The 15,284-nt window shown below is 47.5% G+C and overlaps 1 protein-coding gene across 4 annotated transcripts in view; it reads right to left on the reverse strand.

Annotated features, from left to right (window-relative positions):
* MTMR14 (myotubularin related protein 14) overlaps positions 1 to 13,380 on the reverse strand; it is a 38,547-nt gene extending 25,167 nt beyond the window's left edge. For 2 of the 4 annotated variants that reach the window (XM_072128055.1, XM_072128054.1), the window contains exons 1-9: positions 13,151 to 13,380; positions 11,396 to 11,544; positions 8,387 to 8,495; positions 7,495 to 7,570; positions 7,228 to 7,285; positions 6,081 to 6,200; positions 4,287 to 4,360; positions 3,226 to 3,296; positions 2,021 to 2,095 (exon numbers count right to left, since the gene is read on the reverse strand). In XM_072128055.1, coding sequence (XP_071984156.1) covers positions 2,021 to 2,095; positions 3,226 to 3,296; positions 4,287 to 4,360; positions 6,081 to 6,200; positions 7,228 to 7,285; positions 7,495 to 7,570; positions 8,387 to 8,495; positions 11,396 to 11,544; positions 13,151 to 13,240 — 822 coding nt within the window. In that variant the 5' untranslated portion in view covers positions 13,241 to 13,380. The remainder of the gene's footprint in view (positions 1 to 2,020; positions 2,096 to 3,225; positions 3,297 to 4,286; positions 4,361 to 6,080; positions 6,201 to 7,227; positions 7,286 to 7,494; positions 7,571 to 8,386; positions 8,496 to 11,395; positions 11,545 to 13,150) is intronic. The other 2 variants (XM_072128057.1, XM_072128056.1) reach the window with 1 other exon arrangement.
* Positions 13,381 to 15,284: the final 1,904 nt, after the last annotated feature.

Here is a 15,284-nt window from a genome sequence, read left to right on the forward strand (position 1 = left end):
AGACTGAAAAATAAGACGCAACAAGTGGCGTTTATTATACGCCGATGCTGTTCCCCCCCCCCTTACCTTATGTAGTTGGCTGTTCTGGGGTCCAATCATATGTCTCCTCCTGATCTCATATGAATGACCTATCCCGAGTGCCTGGGAGGGGGCGGACAACCCCTTTAATAGAGTGCGGGCCCTCTGTTGGCGATTCTCCTCTGTTAACCAGACAGATCCACTCTGGAGGACTTGTCCTGTCCTCTATTACTCATTGATATGAATGGGCACAGTGTAATGCCCACCTCTCCCTGTGGAGGCGCCGCAGGGAGACTAAACTAGCAGGTATCTAGCACTTTTGGATAAGCTAATAGATAAGGATTATTGAACATGGAGAGCCCCTTTAAGTCCTACACCCCAGTAGTACGCCTGTGTCCTGATGGTGCCCCCAGTCTTGTATATACCCGTATAACCCCTGCAGTTATACCCCCCGGAGGTGTAATGTATTCATGGCACATATATAGATCCCTCCTGGGCGATCCTTGTATAACATTCGCCAGCGATTGCCGGCTCAGCACTTCCCCGCCGCCTGCTGGGCTCTGGCCCAATTCTGCTTGTTGAAAGATGATTGAATCCTCGTCCTGACTTGTAGGAAATTCTCAGGGAGAAACTTTTACAGGAAATCTATGAACATTGCCCAAAAGAAGGAATCAAGGGCAGCAGCGGTGATGTACACCTACCTCTACGTGCACCTACCTCCTGTCATGTGTTATGTATCGTCCCTGGAGTGATATGTAATGAAATCTTTGTGTATGTGTCAATAGCAGCCGGACTGTGACGCATGGACTTGTATTGAGAGAGTCCTCACACTGCTGTGCTCTGTGATCTCTGCAGCCAGTGTTCGGTATTGTCCTCAGAGAGCTGTGTAATCATACCTTTGTGAATGTTGTTAGTAGCAGCAGGACTGTGAAATATAGATTTCTATTCCAGGATTGTATTGGGGGGCGAGTCCTCACACTGCTGCGCTCTCTGTGCTTACATGACAGCCCCAATCCTTCTGGCTGCTGCAGTTTAAGCAGTTGTAAGGGGGCTGTGGAGCTGCTTGGAGCAGAGAGCCAAGAGCACAACAGTGTTAGGACCCACCGCTTGAAAGATGTGAATGGAGAGATTTATGAAAAATGGCTTTTTATTGCAGGATTGTTGCTTTTGGGGGCATTTCCTCACACTGCTGTACTCTTAGCTCTCTGCCCTGAGTTGCATCACAGCCCCTGCCTTTTTAGCTGCTGTACTTTTTAGCCACAGCTGTTATTCAGAGCGAATACGAGGGTGTGGAACGGCTCAGAGCAGGGAGCCCAGACCATATATTCTGAGATTCTTCCTTTTGGGGGCATGTCCCGACACTGCTGTGCTCTAGTTCTCTGCATTACACTATTCCACAACATATCCCCATTTGATAAATGAATGACTTCTGTAGTAATCAGCCTGCTGCAGATTTTTGTCAGAGCAGAGAGAAGGAGTTCAATGCACAGAACTCAGAGCACAGCAGTGTGAGGACACATCCTTTACACCTGGGTGCTACCATTCACCGGATCTGTAGGGGGCATCACTACACAGTCCAACCAGTCCTAATATTGTCAACGGGGACCGAGCTGTAAGAACTGTGATAGATCATAACCCTCTAACTATCCCTACGAGCGATGCTCTGCACTGCAGCTGCTCTCACTTTTCATGGCGCAACTAAAAAATAAGAAGGAACAAAAAAATAAAATAATAAAATGACATTATGCAGCCGGGTCCCTGCAGACTGTGAAAGGCCCCCGAATCCATTAATGAGAGCCGCCTGCAGCGCCTCCTGCTGGGTGCTGACCCACTTTCTCCAGCTTGGCACATACCGGACCCCCACTTCTGCCGCAACATCCCCGGGGCTTTACAATGAGGGGAAGCCTGATGCTCCATCTACTCCCATCATCCTGTGCAGCCCCCGGGGCGGACACCCCCCCAGCGAGCGTCACATGACTACACGGATTTATCCGCCGCTTACCTGGTATTCCCTCCAGTCGATGTTTAAGTGTCTTGTCATGGAGACTGGGATACTTAAAGGGGCATCGACGTAATCCTGGGGGGTAGGGGGGGGAGAAGTAAAATGTTACAAGAACTTTTTCAAACTTTTGAAAACTTTTTCTGACTACAGGATTTATTCCTCGAGACCCTAATACGCAGTTTGCATCATCTGTCTGTCCCTTCAATATGTCCGAGAGCTCTAGATAGGAGACCGATTCGGGAATAATCTGCACGAAGGGTTTTAGTAGCAGCAAGACCAAAATTGGGAACTTTATAAGAAATCTACCATCAGAATCCATCCTGATAAACCAGGGACATTACTCATAGATCCAGGCACCGGGACTGTGGTATCTTCTTATATTTGTTATCTATGGTCTCCTTTGTTCTAAAATCAGCTTTTAAAATTATTCTAATGAGCCTAAAGGACTCTGGGGGTTGTTACCCGAGTCCCTCTGTGCTGTAGCTTTACAGATTGTTACACAATACAGGAAAACTTCCCCCCTACCAGTAAGTCAGATTGCATTATACAGAGGGAGGGGAGATGAACAGCCTGTGAAGCTACAACATGGAGGGGCTCTGGTAACGGACCCAGAACACTTCTGGCTCATTAGCATCATTTTAGAAGGAAGGAGGCCATGGATGACAAATATACGAAGATTACCACTGCCACAGTGCCCCTGGTTTATCAGGATGGATTTTGTGGACATGTGGATGCGCTGCTATGGGGAAACAATCTCAGAGCACAAGCAGTTAATCCATAGTAGGTGTCATATACAGTCCCACAAATTGCCACCTATGCAGCAGCCACAGATGCCACCACTGTAGACACCAACCATGTATGTACTGGAGAGCGAGCTGTAAGGGAGACCTGTCCCAGTCTTGTAAGGACTTGGAATTTGTTTGCTCCATCGATAGTATTTTATATAACTTGCTGCTAAGAAAGTGTTCAAAGGTGAATAGCGATAAAATCAAAATAATGCTAATCCGGGGTCACACAATTTTGGATTTGCAAAAAAAAGAAAATCCCATATTTGATGACTATTTTCTGGCTCAGGTTTCTATGGATTCTGCACAATGCGCTGTGATGTGCGCTGGGTGTATAAGAAGCCCTATAGATCAATACGGCACCTATACGTTACAATACGCCAGGGCCCAGCGCGTGCGGGAGAGGCCGCAGTCTCTTACCTGCTTCCAGTTAAACACAAGCCCCTCCGCAGCGTAGGCCCGATCCTTGTAATCCTTAAAAAATTCACAGCCTACAGGAAAGGAGAAGAGAATCAGCAACAGTGAGACGTGTGACCCCCAGTACAAGGAGGGGAGCGGACCTTATAGATGAGAGCTACACAACCCTATATACAACCCTATACACCCGCTGCCCCTAGAACACTGCAGGGGGGACATTACCAAGGACCAACAAGCCAAATAACTAGATCTGCAGCCGTACGGTAGACAATCACCACAGCTCATTCATGGCTGCAATACTGATGGCCCTCATAGTTCTCAGGGGCGGCACATAGCCAGCAGCGCACGCAGGGAGAGGGGCTGTCACGGCGCGGATGCTCACCCCTCCCCTCTCCATAGCGATGCACATCACCCGGCTATAAACACAGGAAAAGATAAAGCATGCTCTATCTTTTTCCAGTGCTCGCCAAAGTCTGCCCCCGTATATACGCCCCACATAACGGCATTTCAAAGGGGCCTTAGACAGGTCACCAATATTGGTGAGGGTCTTGTGTTATAAGTGAATCTCCAGGAATCTCTGCAGCCTTTCTATAGCTCCAAAAGTGCCCGTTATTACTGCTTATTATAAGGACTGAGACGTAATACCGCCTGCAGCCACTAGTGCCGCGCTGTACATGCTGTACACTGTTGCCCCTCCAGTCTGACGAACTTTGTATATTGGTGACATGTGCTTAGGAAGACATCAGCATTGTCGGGTGGGGGTGTGTGGGGGGGGTGGAAGGGTGTGGGGGCCCACCCCTGACACCACCTCCCATCATGCCCTAAGGTGTTGAACCTTTACTGACTGCGGATTGCCCAGCAGTGACATAGTCTGGACTACTCTTTTAGAATCCGTGCCTGGAGTGACCCCCCACCCCCACCACCACCACTGATCTGTCGCGACATTTCAGTCCAGAGCCTGAAGGGAGAAGTCATTTCCCTCAGCAAAACCTTAATGTTCTCTCAGACTTAACCCAAACCCGGGACGGGAAGGAGGAGTAAGAAATTCTTGATGAAATCTCTACCTGGGTAAGGAATGGAGAGGAGCGTGAAGTCCGCGTAGCGCTGAGCCTTGTCCACTTTCTCAGATGAGGTAACGCTGGACACAAGAGAAAACACATCATTCATTCATCTTTCACATTTGGATTTCACAAAATCCCCCGATCCCCATTATTGCTCCCTGTATCAAAACAGGCCAGTCCCTTCTGAGACATAGTAACATTCGCATCCCTGTGTATAAGACATAGAAGAAATTCATCCTCTATCCGCAGGATCGGAGAGAAAATATCTGACCGCGGCCCTCGGATGTTGCGGATTCCGTGCAGATTTTGGTGCAGAAAATATGCAGTATCATAAAAGTAGCATTAAAGGGGTTTTACCATGAAAGAAAGTTCTCAAACTTTAAAGATCATTTGTAACCCCTTAATTTACAATGTTACTCAGTGTTATTGCTGTTTTAGCTGCTATCACTCAGTAATGGTCAGTGTAAGATTCCAGAGGGGGAGCCGGGACTCTCTAAGCTGACACTTCATGATCCCTCTGTGCTATGAGATGCTGTGTGCTGACAATGTGCTTAGATTTCAAGGGTACAGGGTTTATATACACTTTCATTTACCTTCTGAACATTTTACAAGTATCTGACACATAGAAAGATAGAGATGATGAGATCCATGAGATGCATGTAACACACACTCTCACACTTCAGCTCTGCTCCCTAACCTAAGCAATACAAAAGATAGTCAGCTCTGTTTATTCTGTCTGTAGCTTGAGAGTAAGTCTCTGCACACTGCTGCTTGCCAACAGGAAGTGCCTGTGTCTAAGCTCGTCTTGTAATGCAGGGGGGAGGGGAAAGAGGCAGAGAGCACTGCAGTGTGCAGACAGGAGAAGCTATTCATGAGAAGAATCCGACCATAGGATACGGTCGCATCCAGGGACAACCAAAATTGTGTAAACCAGGACTTATAGAGACAGGTTGGAATTATATCTGTGAAATGCTGCATTTTTGTTAATAACAGTGAATTAGAGAATGTGTTATTTTGTTATCCTGAGTATATTTAAGAATCTTGTCTTGGTGGGAAGAGTAATTGATTGTTATTTGTAAAAAGCCATTTAGATGATGAATTTTTTTTTTCTCCATGGTAATTGTTGCTCAATACGGATAATAAAATAATGATCAATTTACTTTTCTTGTGCGTCGTCCTGGAATTTTTTCCATGTCTATTTTTAACACTGAAGTTTATGGGAGAGTGAAAATCTGCAGCAAATCCACATCAACGTGTGGTTTTCATGCAGAATTCCCTCAGTCTAAAAGGGATGGGGAAAAAAAGAGGAAAAAAAAACGTGGAAGATCCACATTAAAAACAGAAAGCAGCACCAAAATAATTCTGCACGAAAAACCCACATAAAATCTGCAATGTGTGCACATAGCCTTGTGATTGCGGTTTTATTTTTCCGTCTTTTTAGGCAGATTTTCCACATGCATTTTTTTGTTATATAGAAACTGCATGATGATGCAGATTTTCGTACCTGCAAAAATCTGCAGGAACGCACAAGAAAAGCGTCATGGTTATTGTTATTATTTTCCACACTGAGGAACTATTTCCGTGCAGAAAAAACGGATCGTCTACACGACTTTTCCCAAATCCCATTCACTTTCATGCTGCTGTATTACGCTGTGGATTTTCCGCACGGAATCCGCAATGTGCATCCTATGAGTTCTAACGGATGTCCACCATGACCCCACAGGTCACTACAGGGCAACACCTGCAGTTATTTTAGGGTAGAAGGTCCCAGTAGTCGGAGGGTGGTGGGGAACTTACTTGAGTCCAAATTTGACTTTCTTGTTTTCTACCATTAGGTCGCAGATGTATCGGACGGACAAATATCGCAACAATTTGATGTCATGGCCCCGGACTTTGTCGAACTGTGAGTCTCCGTTCCTGAAGAAGAGATGAGACTGTAGAGGTTAGAGGTTGGGGCACAGTGTAGAGGTTGGGGCACAGTGTAGAGGTTGGGGCACAGTGTAGAGGTTGGGGCACAGTGTAGAGGTTGGGGCACAGTGTAGAGGTTGGGGCACAGTGTAGAGGTTGGGGCACACTGTAGAGGTTGGGGCACACTGTAGAAGTTGGGGCACACTGTAGAAGTTGGGGCACACTGTAGAAGTTGGGGCACACTGTAGAAGTTGGGGCACACTGTAGAGGTTGGGGCACACTGTAGAGGTTGGGGCACACTGTAGAGGTTGGGGCATACTGTAGAGGTTAGGACACACTGTAGAGGTTAGAGGTTAGGACACACTGTAGAGGTTAGAGGTTAGGACACACTGTAGAGGTTAGAGGTTAGGACACACTGTAGAGGTTAGAGGTTAGGACACACTGTAGAGGTTAGAGGTTAGGACACACTGTAGAGGTTAGAGGTTAGGACACACTCGGGGGATCTCCTGCTGTGTTTGGGACTAGAGGTGACGGCACCTTTTACTCTTGGTTGCGGCCGTCCCTGGTATCGCTACTTTGTATCGCAGTCGGGTGCCAAAGTCTGCGGCCGGATATACATCCCCACAGCGGCAGTGTGAAAGGGACCTCAGACTGGTCACTAATATTGCTGAGGGTCTCGTGTTAGAAGTGAATCTCTGCAGCCTTTCTATAGCTCCAGAACTGCCTGTTACTACTGCTCAGTCTAAGGACTAAGACGCAATACCGCCTGCAGCCACTAGTGCCGCGCTCTACATGGTAACCCGCACTGTTGCCCCTCCAGTCTGATGATCAGAGATCTCCAGTCTTTGTATATTGGTGACATGTGCCTAGGAGGTCATCAGTCTGGTGGGGGTCCGACCCCTGACACCACCTCCCATCACCTTTACTAACTGCGGATTGACCAGCAGTGACATAGTCTGGACTACTCTTTTAGAAGCCGTGCCTGGAGCGAGACCCCACTGATTTAGGTTTTTACACCGGAGCATCTTATACAGACCTGGCTACAGAATCATCTTCAGCAACTTCTGTATCCGCCACGGCATCATCGGCGCCCCCTGTAACAAATCCACAGACATTACAACGTCCAGAACAGCAGAATAACTCCTCATATGGGAACTAGATCCCTGGGATGGGACGTTGATCCAGAGATTTACAAATATAAAATCCTGAAGGAATCACCCCCCCCCCTACTTTGGTCCTAAGATATTCCTCCTGTCAAAGCCCCACATGCAGGCGGGAGCAGAGCCCAACAATAGACACCTACCTGAGAATATGTAATTGTACCCGGTGCGGCCATACAACTCCCCCCATCCAGCCAGCGTCGCCGATCTGCAAATGTGCTGCAAGAGGAAACATTTTTTTAATTTATTTTATGGGGGTTTTGGGATTTATTTTCTTTTAATGACCTTTCTGTTCCTTTCTCACTGTTCAGTTATTATACAACATGATGGAAGCCTAAAGACGACAGCTCCGTCCTTAGTGTAGTGGTCACCCAGCCACATTGCAGAAGGAGCTCCCATAGAATGCAAGCTGTTCCAGCAATGTGACTGGACATCGGATATGCTATAACCTATGGATTAGTTATACGAAAAACCCCATTGTCTACCCTGAGGGCATCCTTCAGTCTGAAGTTAGTGTCCGGCTCTGTGTTCTGTTCTCCCACTGCTGGGGGTGATATTTTAATGGATTATACAGAGAATAGTCATCGATGACCCCACCTGTGTCACTAGGATATACAACAACATGGGCAGTGGGGTCAAAGTTCTGGGACCCCGAAAAATCCAGAGAATGAAGGAGACGCGGCTCTGGTGTCGCACTTCATCCGCTTTTCATGCATCTGCTTAAGATTCGTCTTTATGGTCAAACCGCACGGACGGCGAGCCGAGATTATAAATAGATGCAAATCAATTTACATACAATTAAAGGACTACTCCACCCAACATGATCCCTTTCTAATCGCCGACTTTTCAGAACCATTAGCAGAGAGGTCACTCAAAGCCTCGGATGTAGCGCAATTCTTGTTTATTGTTGCCTTCCGGTAATGATTGTTATGTATCTGCCGGAGGAATGATGGGAATGTGTATGTGCGGGGGGTAGGTGCAGCCGCTGGACTCCGCTCACACTAGGGAATGCAGGAAGAGACTGGAATTACTAACCTTCCCCTTGTACAGGATGACCGGGCAGACGAAGCGGCCTCTACATCGCGCCATCTTGCTGCGGTGGACCAGGTCTTGTAACTTGCTGACGTGCACCGTGCTCTCAAACCTGGAAGATAAGAATACGAAGGGTTAATACCGTGTATGGGGGAGCAAGAGGCGTCCCCCTAAAACTGCCTTGTCCAACTGCTTTGCTCTATTCAGTTCTAAAAGACTATAGTGACAATTAACAGTATAGTGCAGCAGCAGGACCCCCACTCCAAATAGACAGGTATCCCCTAACCCAGTGATGGTGAACCTTTTGGAGACAGAACGCCCAAACTACAAGCAAAATCCACTTTTTTGCCGTGAAGTGCCAGCATGGCTTTTTAAGCAGTAACTTCTTGCTACCTGTTCTTCCACATCTTTCAATTGTATTGTCTCTCTGAGGGCACCAATACAGTTGAAAGAAGGAGGACAATTTCAGACTCATTATAGATTCTCTCCAGGCTCTCTCTGTAGAGGATGAATGGTGGTTCCAGCAGGAGTACCTCCAAAGATATTGCAGTTCTGTCAACACCTTCTCACTTTTCCCGCAGTTCCTAACAGCCATTGAAGTGTCACTTTATAATAGCGCTGAGAGCAGCATCTCTTAAGTTGCCTGGGACTGCAGGAAGATTTGGTGGATTTGGTCATACTTGGTGAACTTTGCCCTGAGGCAATGGTCTGAGTGCCCATAGAAATGGCTCCGAGTGCCACCTCTGGCACCCGTGCCATAGGTTCGCCATCACTGCCCTAACCTATGGATGTAGAACGTTAACGTCTCATTTTTGTTACAATGTATCAGTGAACAGAATTACGTGATACATCGCATTCCACCAGTCTGTACAAGCTGTGGTGCCATCACACGTTACTCCTCACCTCCAGATTACACGGGTGTAACATTCCCAGAGCGGATTAGTGATGCCAGACATTAATCCCGATGTGATACGTGGGGGATAACGCGAGTATTTGGCCAAACCTGATGGAAGGTTTTTAGGTTTGGTTTCCTGGTCAGGTGCTGCCCCCTTCCTGCAGTGAGGTAGATGTGAGAGCCGGGAGAGAGGCAGCGGTACACGTACAGCGGCTATAGGATCACAGCGAATCTTACAGGGGTTATCTGATGATGCACACAGGAGCCCATCACTATATTTATACATAGCTGCCGCCCCCAACTTGGTTTTCCAAAGGCTTCCATCCAATCTGGCCAAGGGGATATACAGGCAGTCCCCGGGTTACATACATGATAGGTTCTGTAGGTTTGTTCTTAAGTTGAGTTTGTATGTAAGTCGGAACTGTATACTTTATTATTGTAACCCCAGTCAAAATGTTTTTGGTCTCTGACAATTGGATTTTAAAACTGTTGGGTTGTCATAAGAACCAGGAGTAACACTAAAGCTTCATCACAGACACCTGTGATATCTGTTATAGCTGATTATTGTAGCCTAGGACTAAAGTACAATAAATTACCCAAATCCAGAGGTCCGTTTGTAACTAGGGGTCGTCTGTAAGTCAGGTGTTCTTAAGTAGGGGACCTCCTGTACTACAAATCCCTAAAAAGGAAAAACCCCTTTAAAATGATGACACATGTCAGAGCGTTATGTGCCATCACTTCATGCTTGGTGGGGTCCGACCTCTATGGAGTTAGGTCTCTTTAAAAGCATTCCCCAAAGAGGTGTAAGGAACTGCTGATTGGCCCCCAAAAAGGGGTTCAAATGAGAACTTTAAGTGGGATAGGGGAAGGGGTTTCTTGTAGAACACGAGCCTCAGCAGTCCCAGGAGCGAGGACAGGGATGTCAATGGTCCCGCTACTATGACCATTGACTGACACAATGGTTAACTGGGACTGTAGAGAAATCTGGGACCACATAGCAGGAATAAGGAGGCAGAGCAAGGTCATCTCTACCCCATGTGTTCGCAGGAAGACCTGTCACCAGGTTTTACCCGCACTAAACTACCAGCCGTCGCTTTATATAAAATCTTCCCCAAAGTCAGACAAATATGACTCTTCTCACCTCATTTTCACATGAGAGGAGTCAAGTTTTGTGGTTGAAGGGGGAGTGTCGCTTCAGAAGCCTCTTATGTTCTATAGCACCTTATTGTGTCACATCAAAGATAAGAATCTCATCTTTTAGATCACATCAGGCTGACGGTTTTGCGATCTACAGAACCAAGATACAGGCAGCTAAAATCATAGTTGGAAATACAAGATGCAGATAAAAAAAAAATGGCAGGAACTGGATCTTTAACTGTCTGTATGTCCAATCCTGTAGCTCACAGAACTTTAATATGACACCAGCAGCATGTTTCTAGGTGCTATAGAACAGAAGATGGGGGCATCTGAAGTTCCACTACCCCTGCAATCACTAAACTTGACTCATCTCATAAGAAAAAGAGTCATATTTACCCGACTTTGGGGGGAGATTTTTTTTTTAAATAGGTAAATGGGTGAGATTTGATATAAAAGAGGGAACAATTCATACCCGACCTGAGGGGGCTGCTAGTTTACTGGGGTAAAACCTGGTGAGAGTTTCCCTTTAAAGGGCTTTATGTGAAAACTCTAGGGGGACTGAAACAAGGAGTCTGAGAACCCGAGGCTGGGAGTAAGGGGACAATGATGTCACTGTTGCCGCCTCTATGACCACTGAGGAGCCCTTTTAAAGGCAGTTTCAGAGGACCCCGGTCAGACCACGGCAGCTTCCCAGTTCATGGACAGACCGCAGTGCAGCGGATGGACTCCATGCATCATCGTGATATAGATCATGGTATATAATGATATTAGAGCTGCAGGGGAGTCCTTGTATCATATCACCATGATACTAGGAGTCCCTTATTCTACACTGTGGTCGGTTTGTGAACAGCACACCCTAGCTCTGATGTTGCAGTGCTGTGCGGAGAATAGCACAGCAGCCACTTAACCCTTAGGGTCCCAGAGGTCAGACCCCCTCCCCCCCCCACTGATATATCTGTATATACACACGTGCTCCATACATGTGCTTGTCGTCCTCTGTGCTCTCGTACTCCAGGAAGACGATCTGCCGGGGATAGTGGCTGCACAGTTCTCCATTCGGGTTCTGGATGATGCTGTAACAATAATCTCGCCCGAAGAGCTCCAGACATCGCTGCTCGATCCTCTCCACCTGGGGGGGGGGGGGGGGGGGGGCGAGAAAGCGGGTGACTGACAAGTACAAGACACAACGCTGCCCCCTGCAGAGCCAAGGAGGGGCAAAAGCTCTGCGATATCCCATCTGATCACTGCTAGCTGTCACTGAATGGAGACAATACCCCACCGGCCACAAAGTTCTGATGCTTGTTCATAGTAACAATGCACTGACCACATGCGGAGTGGATACACCTCTAGCTGCACTGATACACTGAAGCAAACTGCAGCTGTGGGAAGTTAGAACTATGAGTTGGTAAATAAGAACAATGAAAGGTTCTAGTCACTGACTGATCATCAATTCAATGTAGATCCAAGCAGCTCCAATACCCGGCACTGAGGAGTCCCATATAATCAGAGGGGTATAAGCAGTTTTACCTGATACATAGCACCAGATCCCCTGCATAGAAATAGAATTAGGAAAAAAAAGTTACACAGACAAAGAATGAAGAGCCGCCTGTCTGTGCAGGGGATCTGGTGCTGTGTATCAGGGAAAAGTGAATGGACATGAATGGTTTTGCCCATTACAGAGCACCAGATCTACTGCACATGTAGGAAGTGGAAAGATAGTATTTTGGTCCCCACTAGGGGGAGCTGTAGTAATCTCCTAGGACCAAGCAGGGGATTTGGAGCAATGTATCAGAAAACTCTGACCGCAATAAAGGGTCTTTTCTGAGTATAGGACCCTCACCCTGGATATCGGTTTGTTGGGCTTTCAGCAGGTGACGCGGATTGTGAAATTTCCTCAAAATCCCAACAGGGGAAGCGAAAGAGGCGCAAGGGAGAAGACGGTCAATTTCACTTCCCTTCAATCAGACAGGAAGTAAAAACCGATTCCCAGTAACTGCGGAGGTCTGTCTGGTCGTTACAATGTCTTCTTGGCCTCTGCATGGTTATATCTGCACCTTGGAAAGCTGGATCCTTCCCAACATGACTGCCTTTATCATTCCTATTCCCAGTATCTGAACAGCGGGACCTGTCCGACCGCTACATAGAGAGTGGTAAAGGCAGACATGGCTGTCACCCAGCTTTCCAGAGAGCGGACTGATCCATGGCTCCATTCACATGAGATTTCTGGTTTCTGTTTATGATTGAGACAACTTTCTGTATAAGATCCAAACTCTCTGCTTGCTGTCAGTGAACTGGTCATGTGACAGGTTCAGTTCATCCTTCAACAGGCCACAAACCCAGAAATGACAGCAGAGATGTGATCCTGCCCCAGTAATCGTCACAGTGATCTTCTACAACAATATCTCCAACTGATAGTTTGTTACAATGTATCAGCGCAGAATTTTCATTTCTAGAGCCGATGGTCCTCAGCGTCACGTTACATCCACTGACAGCATGCAGAGATCATATCATGAACACTGAGGTCTTGTCCCAGGGCCCCCATAGCTGGGAATGGAGGGGTCCAGGTGCAGTCACTTCTCCCCCTCTATGGGGCTGTAATGGTTCGCTCCAACTGGCAATAACATAGAGGGTGTAATACTTGTGAATGGCCAGCAGGTACACTCCCCGCAGGTCTATAATACACAGTGTTGCCCTGCACTCTGCTGCCCCCCAGTGGCCTGGACCGAGATTCTCACCTTTGCCCCCACATCCTTGGCCCGGAACTGAGCCCGGGAGAACTCCTCCAGCAGCTCCCCCAGCGCGCTCACCCGGCCGGGCTCGTCCATGGCGCCCACCCGCGGCCCGGGATCACTGGGCGCAGCCCATCTCGTAAACCGGAGCACCGGGGATCTCCTGACAGGACATCCGCAGCACCGCGGCGCTTCTCCGGTGACGCCCCCACGTGACAGCTGTCAGGAGGCGGCGCGGGGTGATGACGTCACGGTTCGGCTGTGTCGCCATCTTGGTTGGGGCATAAAGACTTGAAGGTAAATAAATGCGGTTATATAAATGTGTATGTGGCTTTATTTCTGGCAGATGGTTGTTATAGAAGGTCACTGAGTAGCAAGGGGGGCGCTAGAGAGGATTTCTACTGCTTTACCACCTTTATACATTGTAAGGGAGGAATGTGTTGTTGTAGTACCGAGTGTGGCCGCTGTTGGGCAGTGTTGAGCTATAACTTTCCTATTGACACAGTATAGAGACTTAACCCCTTCCAGACTGGATGCATTTTTGTCCTTGACAGGGTTGGGTTTTAAGTAAGGCTGGGCCCCCCCCCATAATCACAATATAATAGGGGCCCGTGATCTCCGTATGTTATGGCTCCATTCGTCTCTACGGGCCTGACGAAAAATGGCAAAGTACAACCCCTGGCAACCAATCGCAGTCTCGTAGAGAGAAATAGAGAGATCCTGCAGATCCGTTCATAAAGGGGAAACACGACCAAATGTGCATCATATTCGGTACATGACGTCACCAGCACATGGGTGTGAGCCACTGATTGGCTGAAACAGTCATGTGACATCACCGCTATAGCAAAATAAAACAAATCCCAACCAGAAACGGGATCAACAGTGCCGCAGCTCCTCTTTACTATGCAATGTTTATAGAGCTGAAGCATTTTCTATAGATTTGTATCGTTCTGCAGTATATTGTATATCACCCCAGGCTAAGGCCGTATTCACACGCTGCATTTATATTGCGCTTCAAATCACAATACAAATGCAGTGGGGTGGAGTTTCTCCTAATCTCCTAATAATAAGAAGAATTCCTTTATTTCTATAGCGCACACAGATTACGCAGCGCTGCACAGAGTTTGCCAAATCAGTCCCTGACCCCAATGGGGCTCACAATCTAATCAACCTACCAGTATGTTTTGGAGTGTGGGAGGAAACCGGAGGACCCGGAGGAAACCCACGCAAACACTGGGGCTCATTTACTTACCCAGTCCAGTCGCGATCCAGCGGCGCGTTCTTTGACGAGAATTCGGGTCTGCCGGGATTCACTAAGGTCGTGCGCCCGATATCCAGTAGGTGTCACTGCTGCGCCGAGGTCCCCCGGAGTTCACCTGCTTCTTCCTGGTGTATGTAAGTGTTTGATCTTGCAACACTTTTCGTTTTTTAAATTCCGCAGAAATCTGATCGCGTGCTCCAAAATCCCGGCGGAGTTCGGCGCCAAACGGAAAAATTCGGGAAACCCAACGAAAGTGCAGCTGCGGAGCCCCTAGCTAATGAGCCCCACTGTGTTTACACCGTGTGTTTTGCGTTGTTTATTGCCAAAACGCGTGCTGCTCCTTCCTAATCACAAGCGTTTCGGTTTTAATTAATCTGCGATCAGGAGATCCTCCCCGCAGCACTCAAATTGTGTTTATGAGCACCAATCAAATGCAGCGTGAGTGGACCCCATCCAATGATGACGCACCGGCCACAAACAATGGACCAAGGGGCCTGCAATTGTTTAGGTTCATGTGCAGGTAGCCTAAGGATCAATACACACTGCCGTGGACGGTCATGAATCACGGACTGTGTAGTGTCCTGTTGCATAGACCAACCACAGTGCAGAGAACAAGAGCAGTATAGTGATATATGATACAAGGAGTCCCTGCTTCCCTGCACAACAGCAACACCAGACTTCAATCATGTTATATATCACAGAATCCCGTCATGTAGTCCCATCCCCCAAGGCAGTGTCATTCAGCCCTTAGGGTGAATTCACACTCTGCAGAATTGCTGCCGCTTTACAGTGCAGATTCTAGAACAATACATTTGTTTGGGGTCATAAAAATATCAATATTAAGGCACAAAGCTGAGTTATGTTAGATGATAAGATTAC

Source organism: Engystomops pustulosus, chromosome 10, assembly GCF_040894005.1.
Source record: "Engystomops pustulosus chromosome 10, aEngPut4.maternal, whole genome shotgun sequence".
Lineage (NCBI taxonomy): Eukaryota > Metazoa > Chordata > Amphibia > Anura > Leptodactylidae > Engystomops > Engystomops pustulosus.